General features: G+C 47.8%; 1 protein-coding gene across 1 annotated transcript; it reads right to left on the bottom strand.

Moving 5' to 3' along the window:
- Positions 1–527: 527 nt before the first annotated feature.
- Positions 528–8786, bottom strand: MPV17 (mitochondrial inner membrane protein MPV17). Its single transcript, XM_089506502.1, has 7 exons — positions 8714–8786; positions 3466–3581; positions 3284–3376; positions 3089–3184; positions 2736–2768; positions 2097–2149; positions 528–597 (listed from the first exon to the last, which is right to left on the bottom strand). Exons 1-7 carry the CDS (start codon positions 8784–8786, stop codon positions 528–530), a joined length of 534 nt encoding a protein of 177 aa, XP_089362628.1.
- Between the last annotated feature and the right edge of the window lie 8332 nt (positions 8787–17118).

The following is a 17118-nucleotide window of genomic DNA, read 5'->3' as shown; positions in this document are numbered from 1 at the left end:
GTCCCATGCTTCATTCTCCTCACCCTGCCTCATGTTTTACATCCTTTACCCCAGTCTTCTTCCCCTTTACACCCGTACCCCCCTCAGTTTGCTCCTTGCTTTGCCCCTCTCAGCCACCAGTTTACCCCCCCCTTTATAGTGTTAATTTGGGGGGTCGCTTTCAGTATCAGCAGCTCAGGTCAGACGGCGGGGGAATTCATATTGTGTACGGACTGGTGGAGAAGCCATTTTATTTGTGGACCCAGTAACGGGGGCTACGAGTCAGGAGGCTTCGGGACGGCAGAACCTGAAATAAAAAAACATTTCACAGCGTTTTGTGACCACAACAGAGCCTTGAGGGCAAAACAGACGGAATATAAAGTACAAGGCACTACTCCTGCCCCGGCCGCATTCAAATCCCGGGTCACTTCACTGAGGTAGAAATCTGCACATGGAAGGAGACCAGATCAGAAAGACTGGGCTTCAACCAACACGTTATGGACCAAAGGATTTCTTCTTTATCTTTTTCCGGAGGGCTTCGCACTGGTCTAGGCCTTGTTCGCTTTCCAAGAGAGATACGAGTTCCAGAAAATTGCCACACACTGTACGACAGCCAACCTACAGCGAGAAAAGACGTCAGCAAACCCAGAAACGGTTACACAAAACACCGGGGCAGGAGAGAGCAGACAATAAACCCGGAAACGGTTACACAAAACACCGGGGCAGGGGAGAGCAGACAATAAACCCGGAAACGGTTACACAAAACACCGCGGCAGGGGAGAGCAGACAATAAACCCGGAAACGGTTACACAAAACACCGCGGCAGGGGAGAGCAGACAATAAACCCGGAAACGGTTACACAAAACACCGGGGCAGGGGAGAGCAGACAATAAACCCGGAAACGGTTACACAAAACACCGGGGCAGGGGAGAGCAGACAATAAACCCGGAAACGGTTACACAAAACACCGCGGCAGGGGAGAGCAGACAATAAACCCGGAAACGGTTACACAAAACACCGGGGCAGGGGAGAGCAGACAATAAACCCGGAAACGGTTACACAAAACACCGGGGCAGGGGAGAGCAGACAATAAAGTCGGAAACTGTTACACAAAACACCGGGGCAGGGGAGAGCAGACAATAAACCCGGAAACGGTTACACAAAACACCGGGGCAGGGGAGAGCAGACAATAAACCCGGAAACGGTTACACAAAACACCGGGGCAGGGGAGAGCAGACAATAAACCCGGAAACAGTTACACAAAACACCGCGCCAGGGGAGAGCAGACAATAAACCCGGAAACGGTTACACAAAACCGCGCCAGGGGAGAGCAGACAATAAACCCGGAAACGGTTACACATAACACCACGCCAGGGGAGAGCAGACAATAAACCCGGAAACGGATACACAAAACACCGGGGCAGGGGAGAGCAGACAATAAACCCGGAAACGGTTACACAAAACACCGCGCCAGGGGAGAGCAGACAATAAACCCGGAAACGGTTACACAAAACACCGGGGCAGGGGAGAGCAGACAATAAACCCGGAAACGGTTACACATAACACCGCGGCAGGGGGGAGCAGACAATAAACCCGGAAACGGTTACACAAAACACTGGGGCAGGAGAGAGCAGACAATAAGTCCGGAAACGGTTACACAAAACACCGGGGCAGGAGAGAGCAGACAATAAACCCGGAAACGGTTGCACATAACACCACGCCAGGGGAGAGCAGGCAATAAACCCGGAAACGGTTACACAAAACACCGCGACAGGGGGGAGCAGACAAACCCGGAAACGGTTACACATAACACCACGCCAAGGGAGAGCAGACAATAAACCCGGAAACCGTTACACATAACACCATGCCAGGGGAGAGCAGACAATAAACCCGGAAACGGTTACACATAACACCGGGGCAGGGGGGAGCAGACAATAAACCCGGAAACGGTTACACATAACACCGCGGCAGGGGAGAGCAGACAATAAACCCGGAAACGGTTACACATAACACCGCGGCAGGGGGGAGCAGACAATAAACCCGGAAACGGTTACACATAACACCGCGGCAGGGGAGAGCAGACAATACATCACACAGAGATCGCACAGTCCACGTACCGGTGGTATAACGGGATAAAGTAGAAGTTGGCTATCTGCACCGCTGGCCAGATCTGTGACAAAAACAAGTGCCCGCAATGTGGTGAGTTACAGTTCATATAAACATATTACCTGTATATTGAGGCGTAGGTGGGGTAACAGGAAGAATAAGGGCACGTGGGTGGGGTAACAGGAGGATTAAGGGCACGTGGGCGGGGTAACAGGAGGATTAAGGGCACGTGGGCAGGGTAACAGGAGGATAAAAGACACGTGGGTGGGGTAACAGGAGGATAAAGGGCATGTGGGCGGGGTAGCAGGAGAAATAAGGACACGTGGGCGGAGTAACAGGGGGATTAAGGGCACGTGTGCGAGGTAACAGGGGAATTAAGGGCACGTGTGCGAGGTAACAGGGGAATTAAGGGCACGTGTGCGAGGTAACAGGGGAATTAAGGGCACGTGTGTGGGGTAACAGGAGAATTAAGGGCACTAGGCGGGGTAACAGGGGAATTAAGGGCACTGGGCGGGGTAACAGGAGGAATACACGCATTATAGTGCAGAGTAATGGGATGTCCGGTCTATGAAGGTCCTCGTTTGACCCCAACCTGATGACATCACACACCACAGAACGCGGGGCAGAAATAATTCACTGCAGAAACTCACATAATAATTGGTTATCAGAGCGTCCTTATAATCCTGAAAAACAAACAACAATAACTGCATAACACAGGGGTATGCGAGCCCCTCACCTGTCCCTGTAATATCTGAGCAGGGGCCCCTCACCTGTCCCTGTAATATCTGAGCAGGGGCCCCTCACCTGTCCCTGTAATATCTGAGCAGGGGCCCCTCACCTGTCCCTGTAATTACACAGCCTGTATTACCCCTACACCCTCATTAACCAGTCCATACCACCCCACCGCCATTTCACCATCTGTATTAGTCCCCCAACCCCACCCCAGTCACCCTCCATTACTCACTCCGTATCCATAGCAGATTCACAAATTATGGCCACTCACCCTCTTTAATTTGCCCCAGATTTCCTCTGTGGAGAGTCCGTTCAGAGCAGAAACAACAGAAAGGAAACAACCAAGAAAGCACGGAGCAAACGCACCCTGCGGAGAGTACAGCACTGAGTATAATACACTGCAGGGCAACATAGCCAGAAGGGAGCTATAGGGTGTGAAGTCTGCCCCTCTCTCAGGGTTTATTACCTGGTCCAGAAGCATTTTCTTCAGTGCCACTGACTTACTGCTCCCCGGAACCAGACGATCTAAAACCTTGTACCATCCCCCAATCACGGGGCCCTGGGGGGCACAAAGACGGGGCAACAATAAACAAGAGGGAGGAAATAAAGCAGACGAAAAATACTGTGATAGGTCAAGAGATACATTACCACTAAACAGAATCCAACTCCCATCATTCTAACTGTTCTGCCCACGTTGTGGTTTCTCAGACCTCTCCTCTCCAACAGCTGCTGGGAAATGACATCACCGACCCCAACAAGGGACCCTGAGAGCGAGAACATAAGGTGATGACCAGTGGGACTCTGTGTTGCCCTTACACACAGTAACATGTCTTACAGCCCTGCTAACCCAAGACATACCACTGGGGGTGCTGTGTGTCAGTAATAAACACATTACAGCCTGCTATTGCAAGACATACCACTGGGGGCGCTGTGTGTCAGTAATACACACATTACAGCCTGCTATCCCAAGGCATACCAATGGGGGCGCGGTGTGTCAGTAATACACACATTACCGCCTGCTATGCCAAGGCATACCACTGGGGGCGCTGTGTGTCAGTAATACACACTGTCAGATATTTTATCATAGAAAACATGTATTCCATATATTTTGTATTTTACATGAAAACAAAATGGAGTCAGATCCATTTTATTTTATTTAATCATGTAGTGATTATTTCTTTTTGTCCTTGTTCCCTCTATAATAGAGAACAAAGGAGTATTCATGTATAATGATGTTTCAGCGTATATATGATACAATTAATGTTATCTTCCATGAGAAAGTTAAGGAGTAGACGCTGCATATCTTTAGAAATGTAACTTGGAATGGGGGATACATGGTAAGACTACCAAGACCTGAGTTACTATCTAGGAGGTAACACCTGGCGATTAGGGTGACCAAGGATAAATTCCAAACACATATGTAACGGTTTTAAGTTAATTCTTAGACCAGAGCGTCTCTCACAGGTAAATTAAGAAATTACAACGGTGTAAATATGAGTAGAAATCCTAATTTTAATGGGTAAAACCCACCGTTATGATTGGAGAATTCCAATCAAGAGGTGGAGGCTATGATAATAAGCTCTGTTTTTAAGCTTATGTCTTGGATAATTAGAAAAAAAAGAACGGACCTTAAAAAAAAAAATCGCACCCTGAAACAGACAGACCCGGACGGACTTATTCACCAAATTTACCCCAGATAATTGGAATCTTAAGATTCTGGCACCATATGTCACTCTTGGAGTTACTTTGAGTTCTAACCTATATAACTGGTAGAAAGTTATTTTCTTTTCCACTTAATTTCTTGCCAATGAACCTGGATTAATTTCTACAAGGACCAGTTGGACAACAGCAACAAGTGGTGGTAATTATAATTGTTTTATTATTCTGAATAGAGATGAATTTTGTCTTCTTCGTATAGAATTCCCTGTTTCTGGGAAATAATATATTGCATTATTGTATATTTTTACCTATAGATGAAGTTTGACATTATTTGCATCTATTAGGAATTTCACTAATACTCAGACACAATTAAATTATTTTTAATTTGTTATATTAGTTGAACTAATATTAGAGAGATAGTGATATTTTTATTACTGCCCAGATTCTTATAAATTTTTGGTTGCTGAGTGGACTGGAAATTAATTGTGTGTTAGACTCATATAGTACTAATTCATATTGATAACTATCGATAATATATTGTATTTAAATTGATTCAATTTTGACATGTTTTAAGAACTTTGTGTTTTATATTATGCACTGTGTGACTCATATATAGATTTTATAAATTGTATTCACAATAAATAAATATTTTTGATTGACTATCGTGGCGATATCTATCTAATTTGAATTATAATTTTCGGCGATCTGAAAGAATTTAGGATCGGAGATAAAATATAGGGTATCTCCTTAAATTCATATTGTGGATGTGGTACTACAATATTTGATAGCGTCGTTATTTTGCGTATGTGATAAAATATTGGTTTTGCCTATTTTGTCTCAATATCCCTAACAACACATTACAGCCTGCTATCCCAAGGCATACCACTGGGGGCGCTGTGTGTCAGTAATACACACATTACAGCCTGCTATCCCAAGGCATACCACTGGGGGCGCTGTATATACACATTACAGCCTGCTAGCCCAAGACATACCACTGGGGGCGCTGTGTGTCAGTAATATACACATTATGCCTCTGCTTTCCAAAGATATATATATATATATAATCTCTCTCCACCTAATGTATCGGTTTGTCTTAGTCTGTCAATTCTGGTCTTGTCAGACCCCTTCAATATATGTATGTATAATTATTATTATTTATCAAATCATCTTATTACTATAAAAGTAGGGGGGGAAATGATTTTTCGTTTGATCATCTATAAAAGGAATAAACCTGCTAAATAGATTCTGCTATTTTTGTGGAGTTTAGAAATATTCAATGTTTTTTATGCTTGTTTTGCAGGTTATACGGCGATGCGTACAAGTAGCGTATCGCTAGTTCAAAACCATGTTTTTTTCTACAAATCTGTCATCCTGCCCCCACGTGCTATTTGGGACATCTTTGAACCCAGCCAATTTGATTTGTCAAATCATACATCTTTTAAAACTAGGCACCCCAGGGTAATTAAAATCCCAGTATTTTAACTCTTTCCAAGTGAGGATTTGGATTTTTGGAGGATTAGCGCTGTTTTTTAGGACTTGCTCATAAAAATAAACGTTATATTATTATTGTTATTATCTTTTATTTATATAGCGCTTAATACAATCCATATATTCAAGGGGTCTGACAAGACGAGAACTGACAGACTAAGACAAACCGATACATTAGGTGGAGAGAGCTTATATATATATATATATATATATATATATATATATAATCTTGGGAAATAGCGGGCCGTAATGTGTATGTTACTGACACACAGCGCCCCCATTAGTATGTCTTGGGATAGCAGGCTGTAATATGTACCGTATTTGCTCGATTATAAGACGAGGTTTTTTTCAGAGCAAATGCTCTGAAAAATACCCCTCGTCTTCTAATCGGGGTCGTCTTCTAATCAGACCTCAAATAGAGTCTGATTAGGAGACTAAGATCCAGATCCCCCGCACCGCTGCAGGGGACCTGGATCCTCCTGTCTCACCCCCCCCCCCCCCCATCATACACACACTTACCGGTGCTTCCTGCTGTATTGCCGGGGCAGCGGGTTGACGTCTACGCGATCCGCGTAGACAACGTCCGCTGCAGCCGGAAGGAGGTGTGGCTAGCAGCGGGGGTTGTCTGCGTCCGTCGCGCAAACCTTCCCCGACTGTCAGAGATCAGAGTTCCCCGCACCGGTGCGGGGAACTCTGATCTCTGACAGCCGGGGAAAGTATACGCGACGGACGCAGACAAACCCCCGCTGCCAACTCCACCTCCTTCCGGCTGCAGCAGAAGGCGACGTCAACCTGCTGCCCCGGCTGGAAGCACCGGTAAGAGAGGGCTGAGAGGGGAGGGGAGGGGAGAGTGTGTGTGTGTGTGTGTGTGTTAGTTAAATGGGGGTATAGGGTGTGTGTGTGTGTGTGTGTGTGTTAAATGGGGGCATAGGGCATTTCTGGAGTGGCGTTAAGGGGGCATTTAATAGAGCACTCTGCCTCCTGAAATGCCTTATACACCTATATGCCACTCTGCCCCATAATATGCATTTTAACCACCTAAATGCCAGAGTGGCATATAGGGGTATAAGGCATTTCTGGAGGCAGAGTGCTCTATACAATGCCTTTTAACTCCCTTAATGCCACTCTGCCTCCTGAAATGCCTTATACCTCCCTATATGCCACTCTGCCCCATAATATGCATTTTAACCCCCTAAATGCCAGAATGGGATATAGGGGTATAAGGCATTTCTGGAGGCAGAGTGGCATATAGGGGTATAAGGCATTTCTGGAGGCAGAGTGGCACATAGGGGGTCAAAAGGCATACCATGGGGCACAGTGGCATATAGAGGGTTAAAAGGCATATCATGGGCCACAGTGCCATATTGGAGTGGCAAGCCTGGGGGCAGATGTGCGTAACTGGGGGACAGGTTGGAAAATACAAGAAATAAAAACAAAAAAAATATTTTTCTCAATCATAGCTTTTATTTAAAAAAATAGTTTACATGAATTAACATTTACTGGTAAAACTTTTTTCCTTTAGGGTCGTCTTATATTCAGGCTTTTTCTTTTTTTCCTAAGTTAATATTCAGATTTTGGGGGGTCGTCTTATAATCAGGGTCGTCTTATAATCGAGCAAATACGGTATATTAGTGACACAGAGCACCCCCATTGGTATATCTTGGGATAGTGGGGCTGTAATCTCTATATTACTGACACACACAGCGCCCCCAATGGTATGCCTTGGTATAGCAGGGTTGTAATGTATACATGTTTAATTAATAATGGTTTCTGAAAAACAATCTATCACTGGTGCAGGGTCAGTAACCGAGAGAGAAGAAAATTCCAGAATGTTACAACCCCTGACAGGGGTACAAAGAGAAAAAAATTGCTCTGTTATTAAGGGGTTCTAAAAATAAAATACCATAATACTAGTAATAATAGCAAAAAATAAAATATTGCTACTAATAATACTACTAATAATAAAATGATACTACTAATAATACATACAAAATAAAATTATATTCTACTAATAAAATCATATTACTAATTATAATCAATAAAACCCTACTACTAATAATAAAATACTACTAATAAAATAATATTACTAATAATAATCAAAATCCTACTAATAATAAAATAATATTACTAATAATAATCAATAAAATCCTACAAATAATAATAAAATACAAAAAAAAATACTACTAAAAATAATATTACTAATAATAAATACAAAATAAATAATAATATTACTAATAATAATCAATAAAATCCTACTACTAATACAACACAAAATAAAATACTACTAATAAAATAATAATAATAAATACAAAATAAACTACTACTAATAAAATATCACTAATAAATAAAAAATAAAATAATACTACTAATAAAATTACTAATAATAAAACAAAACAATAAAATCCTACTAATAATAAATACAAAATAAAATATTACTACTTATGATGAAATATTACTATTAATAAATAAAAATAAAATCCTACTAATAAAATAATAATAAATACAAAATAAAATACTACTAATACAATAATAATATTATTATTAATGAATACAAAATAAAAGAATTCTACTAATAAAATAATATTACTACTAATAATAATCAATAAAATACTAGTACTAATAATAAAACTAAATAAAATACTACTAATGATAAAATAATATTACTAATAATAAATACAAAATAAAATAATACTAGTAATAAAATGATAATACTACTAATAAATAAAATAATAATCTCTGCTGACATCACCTGCTGTTATAATCTGGACTTTCCATGGATGTAACGCCAGCAGCTTCTGATACCCCCTCCACAGTGCGGCCATCCCCTGCGCCAGGAGAGAGCTCACATTACACGTCACAGAGTACACCCGCGGCTCACACGTGCTGAACAAATACCCCCCGCGCGCAGGCACAGAATGTCACTCAATCCCAGGCGAGTACACCCGGCAGGTGAAGAATGTCACTCTGATATCCCCCCTCCACAGTGCGGCCATCCCCTGCGCCAGGAGAGAGCTCACATTACACGTCACAGAGTACACCCGCGGCTCACACGTGCTGAACAAATACCCCCCGCGCGCAGGCACAGAATGTCACTCAATCCCAGGCGAGTACACCCGGCAGGTGAAGAATGTCACTCTGATATCCCCCCTCCACAGTGCGGCCATCCCCTGCGCCAGGAGAGAGCTCACATTACACGTCACAGAGTACACCCGCGGCTCACACGTGCTGAACAAATACCCCCCGCGCGCAGGCACAGAATGTCACTCAATCCCAGGCGAGTACACCCGGCAGGTGAAGAATGTCACTCTGATATCCCCCCTCCACAGTGCGGCCATCCCCTGCGCCAGGAGAGAGCTCACATTACACGTCACAGAGTACACCCGCGGCTCACATGTGCTGAACGGGTACCCCCTGTGGGCACAGAATGTCACTCTGATACCCCCCCCTCCACAGTGCGGCCATCCCTTGTGCAAGGGGAGAGCTTACATTACACGTCACAGAGTACACCCGCGGCTCACATGTGCTGAACGAGTAGCGCGGGCAGGGAATGTCACTCAGTGCCAGGCAAGTACACCCCGCAGGCAGAGAATGTCACTCAGTGCAGGGGGAGTATACCCCGCAGGCAGAGAATGTCACTCAGTGCAGGGGGAGTACACCCCGCGGGCAGAGAATGTCACTCAGTGCCAGGCGAGTACACCCCGCGGGCAGAGAATGTCACTCAGTGCCGGGCGAGTACACCCCGCGGGCAGAGAATGTCACTCAGTGCAGGGGGAGTACACCCCGCAGGCAGAGAATGTCACTCAGTGCCGGGCGAGTACACCCCGCAGGCAGAGAATGTCACTCAGTGCCGGGCGAGTACACCCCGCGGGCAGAGAATGTCACTCAGTGCCGGGCGAGTACACCCCGCGGGCAGAGAATGTCACTCAGTGCCAGGCGAGTACACCACGAGGGCAGAGAATGTCACTCAGTGCCGGGCGAGTACACCCCGCGGGCAGAGAATGTCACTCAGTGCCGGGCGAGTACACCCCGCGGGCAGAGAATGTCACTCAGTGCCGGGCGAGTACACCCCGCAGGCAGAGAATGTCACTCAGTGCCGGGCGAGTACACCCCGCGGGCAGAGAATGTCACTCAGTGCCGGGCGAGTACACCCCACGGGCAGAGAATGTCACTCAGTGCCGGGCGAGTACACCCCGCAGGCAGATAATGTCACTCAGTGCCGGGCGAGTACACCCCGCGGGCAGAGAATGTCACTCAGTTCCGAGCGAGTACACCCCGTGGGCAGAGAATGTCACTCAGTGCCGGGCGAGTACACCCCGCGGGCAGAGAATGTCACTCAGTGCCGAGCGAGTACACCCCACAGCCACAGAATCTGTGGGGGACAGGCAGTGGGCACTGAGTGGGTGGGAGGTGGACAGGCAGTGGGCACTCAGTGAGTGGGTGGGAGGTGGACAGGCAGTGGGCACTCAGTGAGAGGGTGGTTGGGCGACAGGCAGTGGGCACTCAGTGAGTGAGTGGATACACATAGCGGACTCTGCAGCTTCCCTTCGACTCACCTCGTTGGCAGAAAAGGCACAAGGCACAAACCGGAAGTTCCCTGTAAACCCGCAAAGCATACAGGGTAATGTAGTTCCTGAAAGCAGGAGCCGGTAGACCACTTCCGGTTACACGGACCATTGAGGCTGGAGACATTGAGCTGAGCCCTCTGGCCCGGGGTGATGGTCGGGGACAACCGAATTACACACCGACACACTCACTCTAACAATACAACTATACACTAACTCACTCTAACAAAAGACATACACTCACTCTAACAACACAACACAAATATACACTAACTCACTCTAACACACTCACTCTAATACATATACACTCACTCTAACAACACATATACATTCACTCACATACACAGTCACTCTAACACATACACACTCACTAACAACACATAAACTCTCACTAATGCATACACGCTCACTCTAACAACACATACATACTCACTCCAACACACTCATTCACTCTGACACATACACGCTCACTCTAACAACACATACATACTCACTCCAACACACTCATTCACTCTGACACATACACGCTCACTCTAACAACACATACGTACTCACTCCAACACACTCATTCACTCTGACACATACACAGTCACTCTAACACATACACACTCACTAACAACACATAACCTCTCTCTAATGCATACACGCTCACTCTAACACATACACACCCCACTCCTTCACTCATCACCCTGCCCGGAGCCTGCATTATCGCAATTCAAACCAGCCTTTTGGACTGGCTTCAAACCTGGGGTGGGTAGAGGGGCATCTCACTGCCTGTCCTGTGATAGGGGTAGGTTGGGGGGGGGCATCTCATCTGTACTGTGATAGGGGTAGGTGGGGGGGGCATCATCTCGTCTGTACTGTGATTGGGGTAGGTGGGGGGCATCTTGTCTGTACTGTGATAGGGGTAGGTGGGGGGGCATCTCGTCTGTACTGTGATAGGGGTAGGTGGGGGGCATCTTGTCTGTACTGTGATTGGGGTAGGTGGGGGGGCATCTCCTCTGTACTGTGATTGGGGTAGGTGGGGGGGCATCTCCTCTGTACTGTGATTGGGGTAGGTGGGGGGGCATCTCCTCTGTACTGTGATTGGGGTAGGTGGGGGGGGCATCTCCTCTGTACTGTGATTGGGGTAGGTGGGGGGGCATCTCCTCTGTACTGTGATTGGGGTAGGTGGGGGGGGGGCATCTCCTCTGTACTGTGATTGGGGTAGGTGGGGGGGCATCTTGTCTGTACTGTGATAGGGGTAGGTGGGGGGCATCTTGTCTGTACTGTGATAGGGGTAGGTGGGGGGCATCTTGTCTGTACTGTGATTGAGGTAGGTGGGGGGCATCTCCTCTGTACTGTGATAGGGGTAGGTGGGGGGATCTTGTCTGTACTGTGATAGGGGTAGGTGGGGGGTGTTACAGGGTCACCGTACCCAAGGCTGGGACCCCCTGTTTGAGGGCCGTGGAATCACCGGTCAGTCCCTCATACGGAGCTCCTGCTATCCACGGATCAGTCAGACCACTATTTGTAGTAAAACAAGAACTTTATTTACAAACACAGAACTTTATATATAACCTCAATTCTATCAACATTCCTTTACCAGACGTTCTCAACACACCCAGAACCCCAAACCCCATCAGCTCAAGGAGTGCACAGTCAATGGATCTGGTACGGGGGTAAGTGATACGATGGTTCCCCCACCTGTGTTATCCCCCCTGTAGTGCGGGGGCCGGCGGGGCCGACAGGGCTGTGCTGGCTGATTAAGAGCCCCAGCCGGGTTACCTGATTGTCTCTTTGAAGGCTGGAGCTGCAGCCACATTCAGTCTCTGGGCCGGTTACACAATAAACACAATATAATATATTACCGGGTCACGGGATACGGAACCGGACACAGACGCTCCGTGACCCAGCTAAACCGCACACCAAGACCCCGAAACACCCTCACCCAACCAAACACTTTGTGCAAACTGCCCCAGACAACCCGACCCAGAATCCCACGAACATGTCTGTTGCTGCCCGGGGACAGGAGGTCCGGGGCAAAGCCTGTTAACTTGGCCCTGTGACAGGGGGCATCTCGTCTGTGCTGTGATAGGGTTAGGTGGGGGGGTTTAGCATGTATCCGCTGCTGTGCATGGATTGTACGTGTCTGATCCGTGACATCTGGTGTTTAGGAGTTGCCCCGAGCCGCATGCCCTGGGTCCACAGCCCATGTTTCCGGTTGGGGTTATTTGGGGCAGTAATAGCTGTTGGTGACACGTTCCATGGCTTTGATGTCGCAGGACGCACCTTCTACTCGGACCCTGTGATGGTTTCATTGGTCTTCTGCCGGAAACTTCAAAGGATGTGCTCAGTATCACTATAAACCGCCACAGGGCTGCGATCAGTGTCACTATAAACCGCCACAGGGCTGCGATCAGTGTCACTATAAACCGCCGCGGCCCCTCTGTACCCTGCCCGTTCCCGTGTTGCTGGCCCCTCTGTACCCTGCCCGTTCCCGTGTTGCTGCCCCCTCTGTACCCTGCCCGTTCCCGTGTTGCTGCCCCCTCTGTACCCTGCCCGTTCCCGTGTTGCTGCCCCCTCTGTACCCTGCCCGTTCCCGTGTTGCTGCCCCCTCTGTACCCTGCCCGTTCCCGTGTTGCTGCCCGCTCTGTACCCTGCCCGTTCCCGTGTTGCTGCCCCCTCTGTACCCTGCCCGTTCCCGTGTTGCTGCCCGCTCTGTACCCTGCCCGTTCCCGTGTTGCTGCCCCCTCTGTACCCTGCCTGTTCCCGTGTTGGTGCCCCCTCTGTACCCTGCCCGTTCCCGTGTTGGTGGCTCTCTGTACCCTGCCCGTTCCCATGTTGGTGCCCCCTTTGTACCCTGCCCGTTCCCGTGTTGGTTGAATTAATGGTCGAATTCTCCTCAGAAAAAGTTATTTCCTTTATTTAGATCATGCGCATAATCGAGACAAGGCACACAGCACACAAAAGTCGAAGCGTTGTCTAATTACATATTTGGATTACATGGTTTATATAAATTCTTATACTTCTTATCTGCTTCTAATAGCATGCATCATTCCGATTGGTTACTTTTTAAGCAGGTTACGCCTCTTAGTAGATATGTTGGCGCAACTCGTGATACATCATAGACTAGACATTTTCTACTGTCTTTGTCAGCAATAATATTTATGATAACATAAGCATTTTTCTAACAGTGGCTCTCTGTACCCTGCCTGTTCCCATGTTGGTGCCCCCTTTGTACCCTGCCCGTTCCCGTGTTGGTCCCTCTCTGTACCCTGCCCGTTCCCATGTTGGTGCCCCCTTTGTACCCTGCCCGTTCCCCTGTTGGTGCATCTCTGTACCCTGCCCGTTCCCATGTTGGTGCCCCCTTTGTACCCTGCCCCTTCCCGTGTTGGTGCCTCTCTGGACCCTGCCCGTTCCCGTGTTGCTGCCCCCTCTGTACCCTGCCCGTTCCCGTGTTGCTGCCCGCTCTGTACCCTGCCCGTTCCCGTGTTGCTTCCCCCTCTGTACCCTGCCCATTCCCGTGTTGCTTCCCCTTCTGTACCCTGCCTGTTCCCGTGTTGCTTCCCCCTCTGTACCCTGCCCGTTCCCGTGTTGCTGCCCCCTTTGTACCCTGCCCGTTCCCGTGTTGGTGCCTCTCTGTACCCTGCCCGTTCCCATGTTGGTGCCCCCTTTGTACCCTGCCCGTTCCCGTGTTGGTGCCTCTCTGGACCCTGCCCCTGCGGGGGGCGCTGACCTGAGTACGGGAATAAACCCTTCCTTGTGTGAAACATCGTTTGAGGTTAACGAGGCAGGCCAGTGATCACAGAATGGGTCCGGCTGCGGCTCCCCGGACCCCCGCCGCTGGGGTCACATCACGCCGGGGCAGTTTATGGCTCTGACTATGAGCTCCGTCACAAGTTTATTTTTGTTAATTATTGTAAATGCTCGTTAGAGGCTCCTCCATTAGCCCAGCCCTGAGCGGATTCATAAACTATAAAAGGGTTTTATGGAAGGTGTCAGAGGCCACGAATGCCGTGACTAAGGGCCACAAACACCCCGTAACCCGACTATATAAACCAGCCTCTCGCTGCCCGTTCCAGAACACGGATACCTGCGCAGGCAAGGAAACAGCATGGAGACCACACGCAAGAGCAAAGCCGGACCGTGGCTGCTGGCAGCCTGCCTCATCCTGAGCCTGCAGGGGGCAGGTGAGAGGGGCAAATAGGGCAAAAGGGTGACAGGAAAGCGAGGAAAGGGGGCTTTATAACAAGGGGGGGCAGGGAACTAGGAAGGGGTTAAAAAAAGAGGGCAGAGGAGGAAGGAGTGGCAAAAAGTGCATTGGAGGAAGAACCATTATGGGGGTCCAAGGGAAGAGGATGGCAAAGAGACGCCGCGGTGAGAAGGGCAGGTGGGGCAAATAATCAGAGAGGTGGGGAGCAGGAGGTTTTTGCTTTATATGGAGTCCTGACATCCCTCTGATCTGTTTCAGATGCCCAGACGAACACAACCGTAGGTACGTAAGGAGCGCGTAGCACCAACATAGGCTGTAGAGCGGCACACAGCACAAGAGCAGGACATGCGCCCCATCTAGATCCATCTAACCCCCAGGAGAGGATGACAGAGCCGTCGCTAGCTGCGAACACAGTAATTACACGCTGTACACACGTATGAGCATTTCACGTGAACACATAGATCCCTCTGCTCGGCGGGCTCCCGGGGGCCGGCAGCTCAGGATCCCGACGGCGGTTCTTTTATCTCCATGGGTTTTAGAACATCAGGAGAAAGTTGCCCCGGGGGCCGGGTACAAACTCACGTCACACTTACAGGGGCACATAACTAGTAACATACCCCAGACGGGGGGGCTACAGTCGGGATTTCTCTCCCCCTGGGGGCTGCACTCAGCTTTGAATGTTCTGTTTTGCCCAGGTGTTCCTGGCTGGGGGGTCGCTCTACTCGTGATGATGTCACTCATCCTCTCTTACCTCATCATGTGCCTGCTCTGCCTGGTGAGTACCGGTCTCTCCTGCACCTCCCCCCCACCCCCGGTGCTGATTTGCCCTGAGCCCGGAATACAGCGCACATCACATCGAGCCGAGTCCCCACACACATTTTGTAAGATTTACCAGAGAATAGAGGTCCGTCTGTAAGTCCTGTGAGCTCCAGCGGGGAATCCGCTTTCACCTCATGTATCGCTGTATAGAATTAGCAGCCCCGGGTCGGGCAGGGAAATGCTTAGTGAATAAAGCCATACCTTACAGCGCAGGTTCTTCAGGTCTACGGCTTCCCTGCTTTTATCCTATTAGAGCACTCCATTTCGCTCCACTGATTGGTCTGTTTATTTGCAGCCTATGCTCTGCAGACACCACGGCGGAGGACAGTCCAGCCACTGATCGCCACCCCTCGCGGGGTCCACGACAGACGCCCCCCCCCGTACATTTCCAGCCGGCATGTAAAATGCAATACTTAATATAATAAAGTGCGTAACCGAGCAGAGCCTGCGAGTTCAATGTCCGCTAAACGGTGCCGTCCCACCAACCGCGTTACATCTAAATAAAGCTTCAAAACAACGATCTGCGGAGTATGACGGCGATATATAAATAATAATAACACACATTGTACAGCGCCGCGGAGTATGACAGCGATATATAAATAACACATTGTACAGCGCTGCAGAGTATGACGGTGATATATAAATAATAACACACATTGTACAGCGCTGCGGAGTATGACGGCGATATATAAAAATAATAACACACATTGTACAGCGCTGCGGAGTACGACGCCGATATATAAATAATAATAACACACATTGTACAGCGCTGCGGAGTATGACAGCGATATATAAATAATAATAACACTGTACAGCGCTGCGGAGTATGACGGCGATATATAAATAATAATAACACACATTGTACAGCGCCGCGGAGTATGACGGCGATATATAAATAATAACACATTGTACAGCGCTGCGGAGTATGACGGCGATATATAAATAATAATAACACACATTGTACAGCGCTGCGGAGTATGACGGCGATATATAAATAACACACATTGTACAGCGCTGCGGAGTATGACGGCGATATATAAATAATAATAACATTGTACAGCGCTGCGGAGTATGACGGCGATATATAAATAATAACACACATTGTAAAGCGCTGCGGAGTATGTCGGCGATATATAAATAATAATAACACATTGTACAGCGCTGCGGAGTATGACGGCGATATATAAATAATAATAATAACACATTGTACAGCGTTGCGGAGTATGACGGCGATATATAAATAATAATAATAACACACATTGTACAGCGTTGCGGAGTATGACGGCGATATATAAATAATAACACATTGTACAGCGCTGCAGAGTATGACGGTGATATATAAATAATAACACATTGTACAGCGCTGCGGAGTATGACGGCGATATATAAATAATAATAACACATTGTACAGCGCTGCGGAGTATGACGGCGATATATAAATAATAATAACACACATTGTACAGCGCTGAGGAGTATGACGGCGATATATAAATAACATTGTACAGCGCTGCGGAGTATGACGGCGATATATAAATAATAATAACACATTGTACAGTGCTGCGGAGTATGACGGCGATA

This window comes from Sceloporus occidentalis, unplaced genomic scaffold, assembly GCF_023333645.1.
Source record: "Sceloporus occidentalis isolate IW3139 unplaced genomic scaffold, rSceOcc1.0.p SCAF_387, whole genome shotgun sequence".
In the NCBI taxonomy this organism is placed as follows: domain Eukaryota; kingdom Metazoa; phylum Chordata; class Lepidosauria; order Squamata; family Phrynosomatidae; genus Sceloporus; species Sceloporus occidentalis.
The sequence above is the reverse complement of the archived record's forward strand: the minus strand, read 5'-3'. Positions and strand labels throughout refer to the sequence as shown.